Here is a 14,799-nt window from a genome sequence, read left to right as displayed (position 1 = left end):
TTTAGAAATAAGTTCTGCCTTACTGTTACCCAGTTTTAAACGAGTTCTTATAAAAATGTTCCGTATTTAATACACAAAAGGAATGAAATGTAATTTAAAAACAAAAAAGACAAAAATTTCTCGAACGCAGAGGGTAAATGTTTCTCGCTCCTTGCAGTTTATTTTTGTGAAGTGACTTTACTAAGACTGAACGTTAAAATAAAACACGATTATGGAAATTTGGGGTTTGTTTTTTAAACTCTTTCATTTTACCTGTAAGAGAAGTTTATGAATTTGTTCTTGTAATTCTATTATGTCTTTGTCATTATTGTTCGTCTTTTTTATTCTGTTAGCAAAAACATCCTCATTGAGTGGACTCCTACAAGATACCAAGTGAAAGTCTGAGTCAAACAATTTAAAATGTACTTACAATGACGTCTAAAGTGATTTTTAATAGAATAGTCAATTAATAAATCTGCTTTTACTCAGCAACTCTTTGACTGTAAATATAAAAAATACGAGCTAAAATTCTATTCACAGAGGTAGAGAAAATATTAAACAAATGAGACGTTAACAGGCTTCTTTAGTTTCTCTGTCATTCTAGTCTTTCTACAATTGTTTCAGCACTATATTTGTATGAATCTAAAATCACTGACAAATAACCTCCTTAGCCACTAAAATATCTTCAGCAACTACTGGTCTCAAAATTTCACATTAACGGAGTAACCCACTGCCGGAATTTTAACACCCTAAATTTGCTAAGTAACATTTAATGTGTCAAGTACCTAATAATTTAAGTTGTGTAGGAAAGATGATTCTGCAACACACCCTAGTGGTGAAAATGTGGCTTCACATTTATACTCATATCCTGGAGCCTTTTAAACTTATTACCCGAGATTTTAAATCTACAGTGAGAGGCAGACAGGTCAACAGGGAGAATAACAAAGAACAGAAAGGACCAACACTTACTTAGGACCTTCTCTGTAACAGGCCTTGTACTCGTTTTCTAATATACAGTAAGAATAACTAACATTCTCTAAACCCTGATGACGTGCTAGGCACTGTTCCAAGTTAGTGGAATTTGATGGCAGAAGGCTAATGTAAAAAGTCTTACGTGCTCACTAAAGAGAACTTTAAAATTCTGAAAAGGCAACAACAACAAAAAATCTTACCCATAATCCTACTAATCCCATACATAAGCAAAATTTATATTTTAATTTACTTCCTTTTAATCTTTTTCATGTTTCATAGTTAGGGCATGTGTTTTAAACGTAATTATAATTATATAGTATAATTTTGTATGCTGCTTTTTACATCTACTACATCAACTTCCCATGTTATATAATTTCTGTAAAATTTTTTATTGAGCAATATAAGCTGTCAAGCAAATATTCCAGTTTACTTAATGATGGACATTTAAGTTATTCTAAGTCTGCCATTATGATTATATAACATTGCAAAATGTCTTTTCTTTATAAATCTTTTCTGTATTTAGGCATATTTCCTTAGATTATTCACATAATGGAATCATTAGGTCAAAGAGATAGAAATCTTTTATGGCTCTGGATACATAGTGCTAAAGTGTCTTCCAAAAGCACTGGAAAAAAAAAAAATCTGTGTTTTATTTAGTTCATGTGTTAACCGATTCAAAGGAGAGTAAGTGGGCGAAGGAATATTATTTGATAAATAAAAAAGATGTTTTAGAAAATGTGAAAACGGACATACGTTCGAACTTTATGCCGACCGATGATAAAAGAAACCTTCCGGCTCCATGGGTTCACAAAGCTGGACCAACTGGAATCCAGGACGATGTAATCTCCATTTTGCGTACAGAATCTAATGGGTGAATGTTCAAAGGGAGGATGGCCTGCATACTTCAAGACTATATAAAATAGTAATACGAAATTAGAATTCTATACATATTACAAGGGTCATTTTTAGGCATTTATTCATAAAGTTTTTAGATTGTAGTAGGAGAAAAAGTTGTTTTGGCAGTTTCAATACATTGCTTGCCTGGTTCAAGGTTAAACTCTAATGATTAGTGCTTATGAAAAGCGCTAAGATGAAATGAAATGAAAAATTAGATCCATGAATAAAAAACCCGCCTTCTCTCATAAAGGAGGGCCTTACCTTTTTGGTGGATGGCGACCATCAGAGAACGGTCTTCTGGGTGCAAATAGGTCAAGATAGACATTCCAACCAGGTCCTGAGGCAGGTATCCCAGCAAAGGCACGGCTCTGGGCGTAGACACAGCACAGGCAGCAGCGTAAGCCTCCCGTAACTTCTACACTCTACAGGCTCTTAAAAGCTACTTCTTTGTAATACTTTATTTTAAATATGGAAAAAGGTACACAAAAGATGTTCATTACAGCATTTGTAAGAGCGACAAATGACTTAAGTGCCCATACTGTGGGGAAACAGTTACATAACCTAAGACGTGTTCCAGCAACGTCATCTACGGAACCTACTAAAAAGCAGGTTCACAGGCTCACTGCAAGCTGACTAAGCCAGAATTTCTGGGGTAAGCCCGGGAATCGATATTTTTAACAAGTTCCTCAGAGGTCCCGGATGTCCCCCACTTTGCCGCCATTTAAAAGTCTACAGAGATCGCACCATAATACAGAAAACATGATGCAACACAAATAAAACACGCCACAGATTATACAGTGTGATGAAAAGTGCACTAAAACGATGTCCCCTGAAAGGTAATACCAAATAGACAGGCAACCTGTACAGAAAGACACCTGCAGGATAACGGTTCACAGAAAAACAGTAATGACAAGACACTCGGGAAGAGTGAAAGAACTCCTCAGAAAGAACAACGTGTACAAATTGACAAATATTTTCTGATGTAATATATTTAAGCTATTTTGAGAATATCTGTGGTTAAATTTTCTTACTTTCTACAGATTTTATTATACAGAGTTATCTCACCAATTACTGTTTAGTTTTGGGGTAATTATTAGTAAATAAATCCATTTTAAGATGTTAAGATTTTTAAAAAATCAAAATTAATACCTATCATAGTTTGCCAGGCTTTACACTAACTGTGATATGGTACTTGTTTCCCTGATTTTTAAATTTCATGACTAAGTAAAATTTTTAAATAAATGTGGGGAAAAGGAGGGTACGGGTTGGGATAGCAATGTTTTATTTTTCCAAATAAAGAGAAAAAAACCATTAAGCACCAAATACTATCCATTATTACTATTCTTTAAATAAGAAACACTGTTTCTTATCACCTAAAAGAATAGGAAGAACATAAGTTCAAAATAAACAATAATTAAAAAAAATAAATTTCGTTTCACACACACAAAAAATCTTATTTCCCCCTCTCTTCAGACAAAAAAAAAAAAATTCATCACAAACTGGTCTGAGAAGCACTTGTCTAGTGGAAATAACACTGGAACAGGTGCTAGGAGCCCACAGTCGTCGTTTTCACCGAGTACGATTACACACACAAACATTCCTGGCAAATTGGGCCCGGTTCATTGCCCTCTGTAAAATGGAACAATAATTCTTGACTTACCTAAAGCAGACTACTGTGAAATCTGATAAATCTAACAAAATCTTAGAAGTATAACACACGAGATACTGACATTAAAAATTTAGAAAACACAAATAATTTCAAACTGACAAAAATCAAATAGGCAAACGGATAGACATCAAATTTGTAATACAGATGTATGTAAGCATATGTAAACCTTTTCATATTTTTATTTATTTTTTAAAACAAATTTCTTTCGTGCTTACAGAAGTACGTACCTTTCGTCTATTTCTAGAAAAACACACCCTGGAGTGTGTGTTGTGGTAAAAATTCTTTTATCCACTGGGATTCGAGGAGCTACAAAAACAGAAAAATTCATTTAAAGGCAAATATCATTAACCATCTACTGAAGTAACCAACCACTAACAAAATTTCTGTATGAAATTAATCTAATAGTCAAAGCTGGAGTAACTTCCAGGTCAGGACTACAAAGTTGAGTCATATTTAGTGGTTGTATGTAACTAAGCACGTAGGGTTTGAAATGTCAGTATATGAGCATTTTTAATTTGTGTAATAACATTGGCATGGTCAGTTCTGCTACAGCTTGCGTGGAAAATGTAGTGATTAGGGGACAATTTGAGCATAATGCTAACTTTGCATTTGCTTATACATGATTTCATTTGCAAGAAACATGAGGTGAATGCAGAAAACACTCACCTGAATGGAGTCACTTAGGAACACACAAAAACATGCCCACACCTCCAACACCTTTCTCCTACCTCTGTGCACCACGTGTGCTATGAGACATGCATGTCCCACCCGATGTTAGAACTTCCTGTCGGATTTCACACACCCTACTTTCCACCCCTTGCAATAACTCAGGAGCTGCAGCCATTGCAACACCCACATCCCATGCAAACTGCAGGGCGTTCCACGGTGAGTGTTTGTATATTTCTTAATCATTCCATGTTTAAAACTGAGTTATCATTTTTATTAGATCCCTGTCTTATTTGTAATGTGTGGTTGAGTGCTGTGCCCCGACCTCATTTTTCCTATAACCCCTGTGGCTTTTACCGTGCAATTTTTTTTTTTTTTTGCATAGGATGATCATTTTTAGAAAAGTATACGCTACATTATAGCAGAACAGAGAGTAATTCCTTGTAACAAAAGGAAGCTGTTTCTGTATTAATGTGTGAATTTAAAAATGTAGTTCTGCCATCAGAAGACATAAACTATACTGAAAAGTTTATATTTACACACAGTAAAAACCTGGCCGTTTCAAACATAAATTCATTCTTGTGGCCTCGCTGTACAACTTCAGTGATTATTTCACATAAGAGAGATGCAAAGGCCACAGGATGGTCGCCGGCAGAGAAAGGATTAGAGCACCAACTACCTGTGGCAAGTCCATGCTTAGGCCCTTGAAAAAGAGGACTGCACAAGAGGTCAAGGTCAGTAAACAGAGATGGCAGGACAAGCAGCTGCAAACACTCAGAGAGCAGGGCCACGCGGAGGGCCCGAGCACGCCCGTGTTCCACGCTGGCCGGCCAGCCGCAGGGAACAGGCTCTTGGGCTCCTACCTGACAGGCTGACAGGCTGCCTCTGACCCCACAGCAGACACGCTCACTTACCTTCATAACCAGAATGAATCTTCTCAGCCAGAGTGAGACAGCAGGGTTCGGATTCTGGTCCGGCAGAGCCACGTACATGAATCAAATAGGGGATAATCCGGAACGGGTAGTAGTGCTTCTCTTGCTGTCTGTCTTCACCTCCACTGCAAAGAGTGAAAATGGTCAGCGCCGGCCCTGATGCATCCAGTGAGGCCATCGGGACACACAGCTGGGACAAATGTTTTACTGGGCATTCCCAAGAGACTTGTGGCCACATCTCAAACATTTAAACATATTTATTTCAAAAAGAAGGGGAACTTCAGTTTAAATGTTCAATACCCAAGGGCAATGATACTCCTTTGTTACGCACTGAGTAGGAGGTTCACGGAGAACTGGCGTGGATTACGGGGAGTGTCAAAACTGAACTGGTCACTCCTTTTCTTTTCTCCTGACCTCCAGGCCCCAAGCCAGTCTGACTTTCCCACTTCTGTTGTGAAGAGAGACAGGCATAACTACTCGCGTCACACGTCTAAACCGAGTGCCACACGGCAGAAAACTGGGTTCCCTGGGATCATTTGCCAAGTTCTCCGTCGTCCCTTCCTAGACTCTAAGGAGTCATCAATCTCATCACTTCAGCTGAAGACACCACGCTCACTGGTGCAGGACGCTGTGGGCAGTCAAGTGCGCCCTGAGGCTCCTGGCTCGAGAGGGGCCCCAGCAGGGCTGGGCCCCGTGCACCAAGGGCCCCCCGCTTTCACATTCCCACACAAGCTCTCTAGGTAGGACGGCTCTGATGCACAACTCCCAAGGTTTTCACCCTGTCTTATTGCGCCAGCTGCCCAAGGGACGTTTCTTCTTGGACATTCATGCCACTATCCCCTCAAAGTCAAAATGTCCAGACTGAAGTCATACCTGCCCCTGCCTAGCAATCATGCCTCCTCTCCTCTCCTGCCGTCGCTGACCTGGGACTGCTGACCCCCATGGGGCCGTAGCTGCCCAGAGGGTCCAAAGCCCGCTCCCCATCTCGCTTTCTCTTCGCTCCTCACATCCAGTGTCTTCTCACAGTTCTCCAGTCTCAACTGTGACCTTGCTTCCTCTGTCACTGGGACACGAGCGCCTTCTCCTGATACTGACCGACAAGCATCTGTCCTTGTACTTCCAGCTCCCCTCCCGTTTCTGGAAATGACTTCTCCAGGCTCCTCCAGTCCCAGGGTTCTCAGTGCCACTTGTGTGCTGATGACTTGAATATCTGTCGCTAGCCCGGATTTCTCCCCTTAACTCCAGATTCATGTATCAATGCCCAATCGACGTCACAACATTTTATTGTGAAAGTAACATTAAGGTTAATATAACATTAACTTATCTGTAAATTTAGAAGGAAAAAAACCCCTAATGAGTCCTGCCAGAAATCAACTCCTATTAAAATTTTGGTCTTATTTTCTTCTAGTTTAAATCCTTTTAAATCCTTCTCATAAATATACCTATCTTGCTTTCTCTAAAGTTACTCAAAATTTCAAAAATTTTAAATGTGACCAAATAACAAAAAGGAAGGCAACAGAAACAAAAGAGCCCCAAACCCTGGTCATCCGAAAGTGTCCTTAACCTCCAGTGATTCTGACAGGCCCCTGGGTGAAAATCATCTTTCTGACCTTTTTTCCTATTGCATTATCTACTTTTGTCGTGAGGATATGTTCCTTCCCCTCAACCAAAACACAAACTTCTGCGGCAAGAAGCAGGGCTTGTCTTTTGTATCCACAACAGACCTAGATGACTAGAAGAGCATCAAGTAAGTGCTAAATCCCATCAGAGCGCGGCCCCGGCTTCCGCCCCCAGCAGCCCCCCACTTACCGGATCCTACAGAAGAAGGATTTCACTGGAGTGTACGGGGACGCTGCTGGAGACAGAGACACATTGTCACTCACCCTTCCCAGAGAACACCGCAGAGCAGCCCCCAGACAACGGCACACTGCCGCCACACAAACAATAAACTACTTTTCCCGAGAGGTACTCTTGATGAAAATAGGACCATTTCTGCTCACTTGGAGATCCAGTCGCGTCCAGTGTTTTCCAAGGGCTTTCCTATGTTAACAGTCACCTAACAGTCACCCTCCAGTGGGACAATGAGTGTCCCGCTGGCGTCTCTCCCTTACTACCCCGTCGTCCCTTGTTGTTTCTACAATTGCCCTGCCCATTTTTGTTACTTTATACGTCAACGTAATAATCCTTTGACAATTATTTTGGTGGTGATATTCCATTCCACTGCAATAGTCTGGACCTGTCTCAAAAACTGAGAATTTAGACTTATAGCTTTATATCATACTTATATGATATACAATTTTCTCTCACTTTTTTCTTTCCTTGGATAAATTCTCCAAAGTTGTGTTCCTGGCTAAATGATACGATCATTTTATGACTCTCATCATGTGTTGGCAAACTAAAGTCCAGAAGATTGTACCAACTGACAGTGTCATTAATCACGTGTCCTCACAACCCTCGTGCTAGTGTTTTGCATCAATTTTATTGATTTCTTTGCATTAATATTATTGCCTTGTGAGGTGGTCATTCAGACATGTTTAAATTTGCCTCTTAGGGAAGATTAGGGGGCTGAACCTCTTCCCAAGTATTTCCTGACCATTTGTATTTCTTCTGGTTAGAGTTCCCTGAATATACCCACTAGGCATTTGTTCACAAAAAAGCATTTGTTTGAGGAAATGCTTAAAGCCAAGATATTACATACATACTGAAGAAGCATAAACAACGCAAATGCTACAGAACCAAAACATTGAATATGGTCCAGGGTTTGGCACTTCTAAGGGAAGGATCATAGGGACAATCAGAAAATGGGCTTTTGAAGGATCAAGGACAATGTACATGGGTAAAAAACTACATATATTCCAGTTTAAAAGTAAAGGGACCCATGATCAAACTATCAAAATTCATAGAACTACCAAAGTTACAGCCCCAGAATTCTGAAACCAGAAGACAGTTCTTACAGTGTGCCTGTGAAAAATAAATGAAAGAATTGGATGGAGTAAGTGTCAGGAATTTTTACTCTAACTATGCTCTAGTCCTAACCTAGAAACTGCCTCAGTCAAGGTTTAGGTAAGCTCATGCAGGAATGAGGGCAAGATAAGGATGTTTCAAAGATATCCCTAATTTCCTGAGACGATTGCTATGGACAGGAACCAGACCTTGGTGCCCCTTTCAAAGGCACGCCTTTGTCTGGTGACAGTTCTCCTGCGTGGCAGTAAGAGTCCCGGGCAGTCACGCGGTCAGGCGGGCCGTGGTTAAGAGCAGGGGCTCTTTCACCAAGGTGAAATCCGGCTCCACCCTTATTGGCAGTGTGACCTTGAGTGAGTCACTTAGCTCTGTGCCTCTGACAGCGGTGGCTGAGAAAGAGCATGGTTCCTGGCTTCAGGGGATCTAACTTCCTGCGGGCTGTTCTCAGCCACCGCCTGTGCACGGAGTGGGTACTGAGGCAGGACCATTCCATGGAGATGCAGGACTCCCCCAGGGCATGACCGTGGTCTGGACTTCCCTTTGGCTGCCTGGTCATGCTGTCCTTTCAGCTGTGCTGTAGGCCGACTGCTCCCCCCATCCTCCTTCCTTCTCGCTCCTTCCACAGGTGTCAGCCCTGCACTGGGGGTGGAGGGCTCCTCTCACCTTCTCCTCCTCCCTCTCCCCAAGTCAACACAGCTGATCTCATCCTGGCATCTGCCTCTGGGGCACCCAAACTAACAGTCAACCTTGTCTGTCAATTGGGGATGACGAGTGTTTACCCCTCACGAGATTCTGGTAAAGATTCATTCGATCAGTTAATGCACTGAGACATTAAGAAGAGTCCATGATAAACAGTGCCTGGTCAATAGAGAACAGCAATTATGATGATTCTTCATGCTGTGGAATGTTCCAGATCTTGAAGGTACTTTCCCAATCACTCGATTGCTTGATTCTCACAGCAGCCCATGTCAGGAGGCTGGCCAGAAACTGTTATCCTCATTCTACACTGAGAAGCTAAGTGGCCTCCAAGGTTCATGAAGGGACAGGACTCAATTTAAAACTCAGTCCTCCCAACTCCTAGCTTAAAATTCTCTGCACATAGAACATAATGCAACTCTACCGCAAGGTAAACTTGTTCCCACAATTCGTACATTATATCAGGCACCTGAATTCAACTGCCTACAGGGAGTTTCGTACCCGAGAGCCACTCTGTGAGCTCAAGCAGTAGACGTGAGCCCACAAGCATTTCCACACCCCGGCTGGAATGTGCGAGTTTTTCTTTCTGGAAGTGTGCTCTAAAGAAATAGTGCGCAAGACGCTCTGAGAGGTCTGCACCACAGACGAAAAGCTGAAACACGCTCTAATGCAGGGCCAAACGCTGACAGCCGCTGAGGTGATAGCTCCCTATGTCCTCACAACGCCCTCTGAGCTCAAAGGAAGGGTCAGGGGAGGAACACGTGAGCCCCAACATGGTGTGGAGCCCAGCAAACGCTCTCAGGAAGAGTCTGAGTCCTTGAGGTTCAGGAGGCAAAAGTACATGAGGCGTGAACTATTAATAGACAAATAGCATGCCTTCATGGAACAAGCACATTCTGGGGCTTAAAAGACGACAATGCCAGGGTGCACGTTTTTACATGGAGGGAAAATACATAGCAACGAGCAATCAGCAAAGATAAAAAGGTTGGAAAGATAAGACTGAGACTCTGCAGGCAAATCTGAAGGAGAACACCGGGAGATGAGAGTGGGGGGCGGGGGGCAAACAGGACCTCGTCGGCTCTGCTCACAGTTGGATCTCGGCATCTAGAACAGTTCCTGGCCAGCAGTGATTGCCGAATAAATGTTGATGGAATGAATAAGTGATTAATAAACGTGGAGAAACAAATATGGACAAGGAAGTTGGAAACATATATATAGGAAGGAGGAAAAGGAACGAAATCAATGTTTCTGAGTGATGGGAACATGAGACGGGAGCTGGAAGCAAGCAAGGATGATAAGCACGTTTTCTGAAACTCATTTAAAATGCACACACAAGACGTGGCAGAGGCCTATAATTGAAAAAAGAAGCGCGCAAGACTATTCTTCACAGAACCAAGTACTGGATGAAAAACTCAGAATGGGTACAGAGCTTTAGATTTTCAAGAGGAAAATCTTCTGGAGATCTGTGTCACAGCAACGTGAACGTACTTCACACTCCTGAGCTGTACACTGAAAAATGCTTAAGATGGTCAATTTTGTTAATGTTTTTTTTTTTTTACAATAAAAAAATGAAAAGTTTTTAAAAATTAGAGAAAAGGGCTTGGAATTGAAAAGAAGGATGATTTACACTCAACTCCTTAGGAGATTCTTCACAAAGAACATGAAATAAGTAATGAAAGGTGACTTAAAAAATAAATGACGAATTATTTAAAGATCACACAGGACTGAAAATGCCAAAGACAACTCTGAGCAGGCGTCCCCAGTTTAGGAAAATAAGCATTCCAGAAGAATGCTTATTTGTGAACTTCTAGGGACAAGAAAAAGGGAAAAGAAAGCTGACCATCAGAAGTTTATCTCCAAAGCAAAGAAATAATGAAGTCAATATAAGAGGAAAAACATTGGATTTTATTAACTTAAAGGAAACAGAGCCTGTCTTTATAGTAATTAATCTGCTATACAGTCTCCTGGTGATCAACCGTATTTATGATCTGTACGTTAACTTGACTAAAGGAAAGCAATTTGTTTGGATCTCTGTGTTATTAGAAGCATTTCAGGTGCTATTTTCACCGCATTCTGCTTTTTAAAATAAAAAAGAAAACCCATATAGCTCTAAATAATGTATTAATTTCTGAGCCATTTCTGGAAGAATGAAACTGATATTTATGAGGCGAGATAAACATCTGAATATTGGTCCTGTTACCTCTTTGGGTCCAGTTGTTCCAGAAGGGAAGCTGAGTGTGGGCAGTATGTGTGTAGAACACCCTTACATCTTGAGGGGCGAGCAGTTCAACAAAATGAGAGGACGCCAAGAAATCTTTCTTACAACCCAGGATCGAGGTAGCCTGTTCAGAAATGTGCACTAACTTTCCAGACAGAAATGAAAAAACTGCCACAAAGGTATCCTATGAAAAACATTGAAAATAAATGCAAATATTGAGATACTGACGAGCAATGTTCCCTGAAAGGTCAACTTCTTCTAGATTTCTACCATGATCAACAGCTTGAAACACACACACACATCCTGCAAAGGCAACAAAACTCTCCAATATACTTCTTAATTATCACCGTAAAACCTGCATTTTACCTGCTGAAGGTATGATTTCTATACCAAAAAATATACCAGCTCCTTCTAATAAACACCCATACAATACACACACACATGCACACGTGCACACAATGCACACACACGCATGCACACGTGCATGCACGCACACACACATACACACATGCACACACACGTGCGCCCATGCAGACACTTCTGCTTCCCTATCCTTTGCAAACTGTGCTTTACACCTAGGACTTTCTTCTCTTCACCAATGCACATTCTAGGCTTCAAGACCAAGGTCATGACTCCCCTCCAACACATTGTCTTTAGCAAACCTCATTATGTAAGAATGTCTCTAATGTGTTCCATTTAGACATAAATATAACTGTGTTATCATCAACCACTGTTTGTATCTGCTATCACTGGCCTATGTTTCCTTCTCTCGCTTTGTTTTGAAGATCTTCAAGGGGAAATGTTTTCTTAAACTTTTTTTCCTTAAATCTCCATGGCACCTATGACAGCACTATGAACACACCAGGTAGTAACATAAGCACTACTGTAGTATTAGGAAGAGATTACATTCCAATATTATAAAATCCTTACATTATAATTATGTTGAGGCCTAAATATAAAATTAAGTAATCTCCACTGTATCAACAAAACATGAGGCTTAATTATTCTGTCAACATGAAGAGATTCAAAAATGATGCACTAAATGTCTCTTCCAAAATTTTATGAAAAAGAACAGCATCTCAACTCACCTGTTCTATAAAATCCAGTTGTTACAACGTGAAGTAGTAGGTATTGAACTAAGAATGATATAAATAGAAATTAACAATTTGGAGATTAGAATAAGATGCAGGAAATTACTCCGCAGTAAATGGAGCTTCAGGTGCTCCATTTTGACTGAGAATCTGGAAAAACTCACTGTTTGCTAAGAAACACAGGAAAATAAATAGGTAGTCCAGTGAAAACAGTATCTTTGGAAGTCATTTTTGTTGCTATCTTTTTCTCTTAGTTTGAAAGAACTCAGGGATGCTAAGGAGACAAAGGCACCTCATGACCAAAGCAAAGCAAACCACCGCTTACGCACAGCTTCCTGTTCTCAGACGGTTTTTTTTTCCTCTGGCAAGGGCCTCATTGGCAGTTTTCTCCTATTTGTTTACCTCTACCTGTGGTTACTGAAACTCTGAGTTCTTATCTTAAAAACCTACATCTAGGTACAGTTAAGAAAAATCACCCAGGTTGAGATGGCAAAATTTGTGAATTCTTACTGTGTTTTTGAAAGTGTGTTCTGAAGCAATAGTGGCCAGCTCCTCAAGACTGTAGGTGGTCACATCTGCTTCAGGTGCTCCATTTTGACTGAGAATCTGGAAAAACTCACTGTTTGCTAAGAAACACAGGAAAATAAATAGGTAGTCCAGTGAAAACAGTATCTTTGGAAGTCATTTTTGTTGCTATTAAAGCTGGCTTATTTTTTTAGGATGAGGACACCTCAGTGTGTTTTCCTCGAAACCAGATTTTTTTCTTTCATCTAAAATGCAGATAGTTGTGCAAACTTAAGATTTTGAATTGTATGAATTGTGCATGCTATAGATCCCAAGGAGCAAGACACGTTTAAGGTACTAAAACAAGCTACTGAAACCGAAAATTCCACATACATACACAGGACATTGTTATGGCAGAAACATGACTCCAGTATTCAGGAACCATGTGTCATATATGAAGCCACAGAGGTTTGGGCTAGAGAGTCAAGCACTTTATGAATTCCCAAGAAGAAAAGTCGGAGAGAAAAAAGTGCTTACAACTGTTCATTTTTAATTTGGTAAATTCTTGATTTAAAAAAGTACGTGTATGACAGGGTAAGGTAAATTTCGTTTCGTCAAATGTATTTCTGCGCCCCCACCTCCCCCGCATACCCATAGAAGACAATGCTCCTTTAAAAAGCGAGTCCTCAAAATGTGCTTATGCTAACCTCTACTCTCCTGTACCACATCAGTGAAATACTGCAGTTACTAAACTATGATTACACAAGGTTCTCCTGGTGTTCCTACCTTGAGAAACGAAGACACTAATCAAATCGGTACAGATCTGCTCATCTTGCATAAAGCACCGTAAGAATCTCAAAACATTTCTGTAACTAAAAGCACACTGACAACTCATGTGGCCTGACTGATGTCTCTGAGCGCCGGTGTACTTGCACGACTGTTTTCTTCCCCGCTCATTTACCTTGCACACTGTGTACACAGCGCAGCGCATAGTTGAGGGCATCTAGAGTGCTTGGTTTCTTGTGTCTCTCTGATGGGAAGTATTTTTTCATTTCTTGAACAACCATTACAAGCTCTTCAGAAACTCTGTTTCGATCTTGCTGTTCACTGTAACATAAAAAGCAACTCCACGCTTTCAAATATAACAGCCAACTTTTATTGCACAGCGTTAGCATGTGCCAAGCAACTTTCTAAGTGCTTAATCAACGTGGATCAACTCAGTTAGCTCACAGGTTGATCCCTTTGTACAGGTGGGGGAAGCCCAGCCAAAGAAACTGGTCGGCGGCAAACATTTCCCACTGTCTCATTCCCACTTCAGCCCCAACTCAGATTCCTCAACTGCTTTTTATCTAGTTCCAGTACTCCTTGGTAATTTTCTTCAATTTCCCAGGGCATTTCATTCAGTGTTCTCTCAACTGTCTCCTAGCCTTACAAACAAAATAAAAAGATTTAAACCTTCCTTTCCCTTTTACTCCTTCAGCAAAGAACAACAAACAAATCAGGTTGTAAGCATCACCTGTGGCTGCTCTCCAGGTATTTGCTCGGAAGTTGGTATTTCTGGCTCCACATCTCATCAGATTCTTTCCCCAGGGCCTCCGTACCTCTGACCTGTGGTCCTTCAAGTTCATTAGGTTCATTCCCCCTGGAGTGATGAGATTTACCGCTGGACACTTCCAGATCTTCACAGGGGTCCATCTTTTGCTCTGCAGCCCTTAATCCGTTGCTTGCTTCTTTCTTATTTTGCCATCAGCGACAGAAATTTTTCCTTATTTTCGTCCATGCCATTGCATTAGAGAAAATTATCAGTCATCACAAAGCGGCAATTACTCCTCTCTGCTCAAGTGAAGGCACTTTTCTTTCAGTATTTCCAAACAATCTTGGATGTCTCCACTCACTGGCGATCCAGCATGGGGGGTGAGGGGAGACCAAGGTGACAAAAGTGCAACAATTTAGCGCTGGAAACCGGGTTGTGGTTCGCCGGCTGGGCAGCCCCGGAGAGGACCCTCAGCCCGGGCCAGACTCGGATTCACCGACTTGCCCACCGGCAGCTCTGCAAAGTCGGCGTGCACCCAGAAATGGGACTCCGGGAAGGGGGCAACTTTAAGCACAAAGTTCCGGGGACCCCAGGTTCCCGGGCGAGCGGCGCCGCCCCGCCTCCAGTCCCAGAGCGGAGGGCACGCTCGAGGCAGCCACCAGCCGCGCGGCCGGCGGGCT

The 14,799-nt window shown here is 41.4% G+C and overlaps 1 protein-coding gene across 8 annotated transcripts in view; it reads right to left on the bottom strand.

The window, feature by feature from the left end:
- PER3 (period circadian regulator 3) overlaps window positions 1-14,486 on the bottom strand; it is a 56,216-nt gene extending 41,730 nt beyond the window's left edge. For 4 of the 8 annotated variants that reach the window (XM_033114366.1, XM_033114367.1, XM_033114370.1 and 1 more), the window contains exons 1-10: window positions 14,102-14,486; window positions 13,547-13,692; window positions 12,592-12,707; window positions 10,973-11,174; window positions 6,925-6,970; window positions 5,098-5,240; window positions 3,745-3,823; window positions 2,110-2,216; window positions 1,705-1,861; window positions 253-358 (exon numbers count right to left, since the gene is read on the bottom strand). In XM_033114366.1, coding sequence (XP_032970257.1) covers window positions 253-358; window positions 1,705-1,861; window positions 2,110-2,216; window positions 3,745-3,823; window positions 5,098-5,240; window positions 6,925-6,970; window positions 10,973-11,174; window positions 12,592-12,707; window positions 13,547-13,692; window positions 14,102-14,280 — 1,281 coding nt within the window. In that variant the 5' untranslated portion in view covers window positions 14,281-14,486. Of the gene's footprint in view, window positions 1-252; window positions 359-1,704; window positions 1,862-2,109; window positions 2,217-3,744; window positions 3,824-5,097; window positions 5,241-6,924; window positions 6,971-10,972; window positions 11,175-12,591; window positions 12,708-13,546; window positions 13,693-14,101 lie in introns of those variants that run through there. The other 4 variants (XM_033114369.1, XM_033114374.1, XM_033114372.1 and 1 more) reach the window with 3 other exon arrangements.
- Between the last annotated feature and the right edge of the window lie 313 nt (window positions 14,487-14,799).

This window comes from Rhinolophus ferrumequinum, chromosome 9 (genome assembly GCF_004115265.2).
Source record: "Rhinolophus ferrumequinum isolate MPI-CBG mRhiFer1 chromosome 9, mRhiFer1_v1.p, whole genome shotgun sequence".
Taxonomy (NCBI): domain Eukaryota; kingdom Metazoa; phylum Chordata; class Mammalia; order Chiroptera; family Rhinolophidae; genus Rhinolophus; species Rhinolophus ferrumequinum.
Note: the sequence above shows the minus strand (reverse complement) of the source record. Positions and strands in the feature narration are given on the sequence as shown.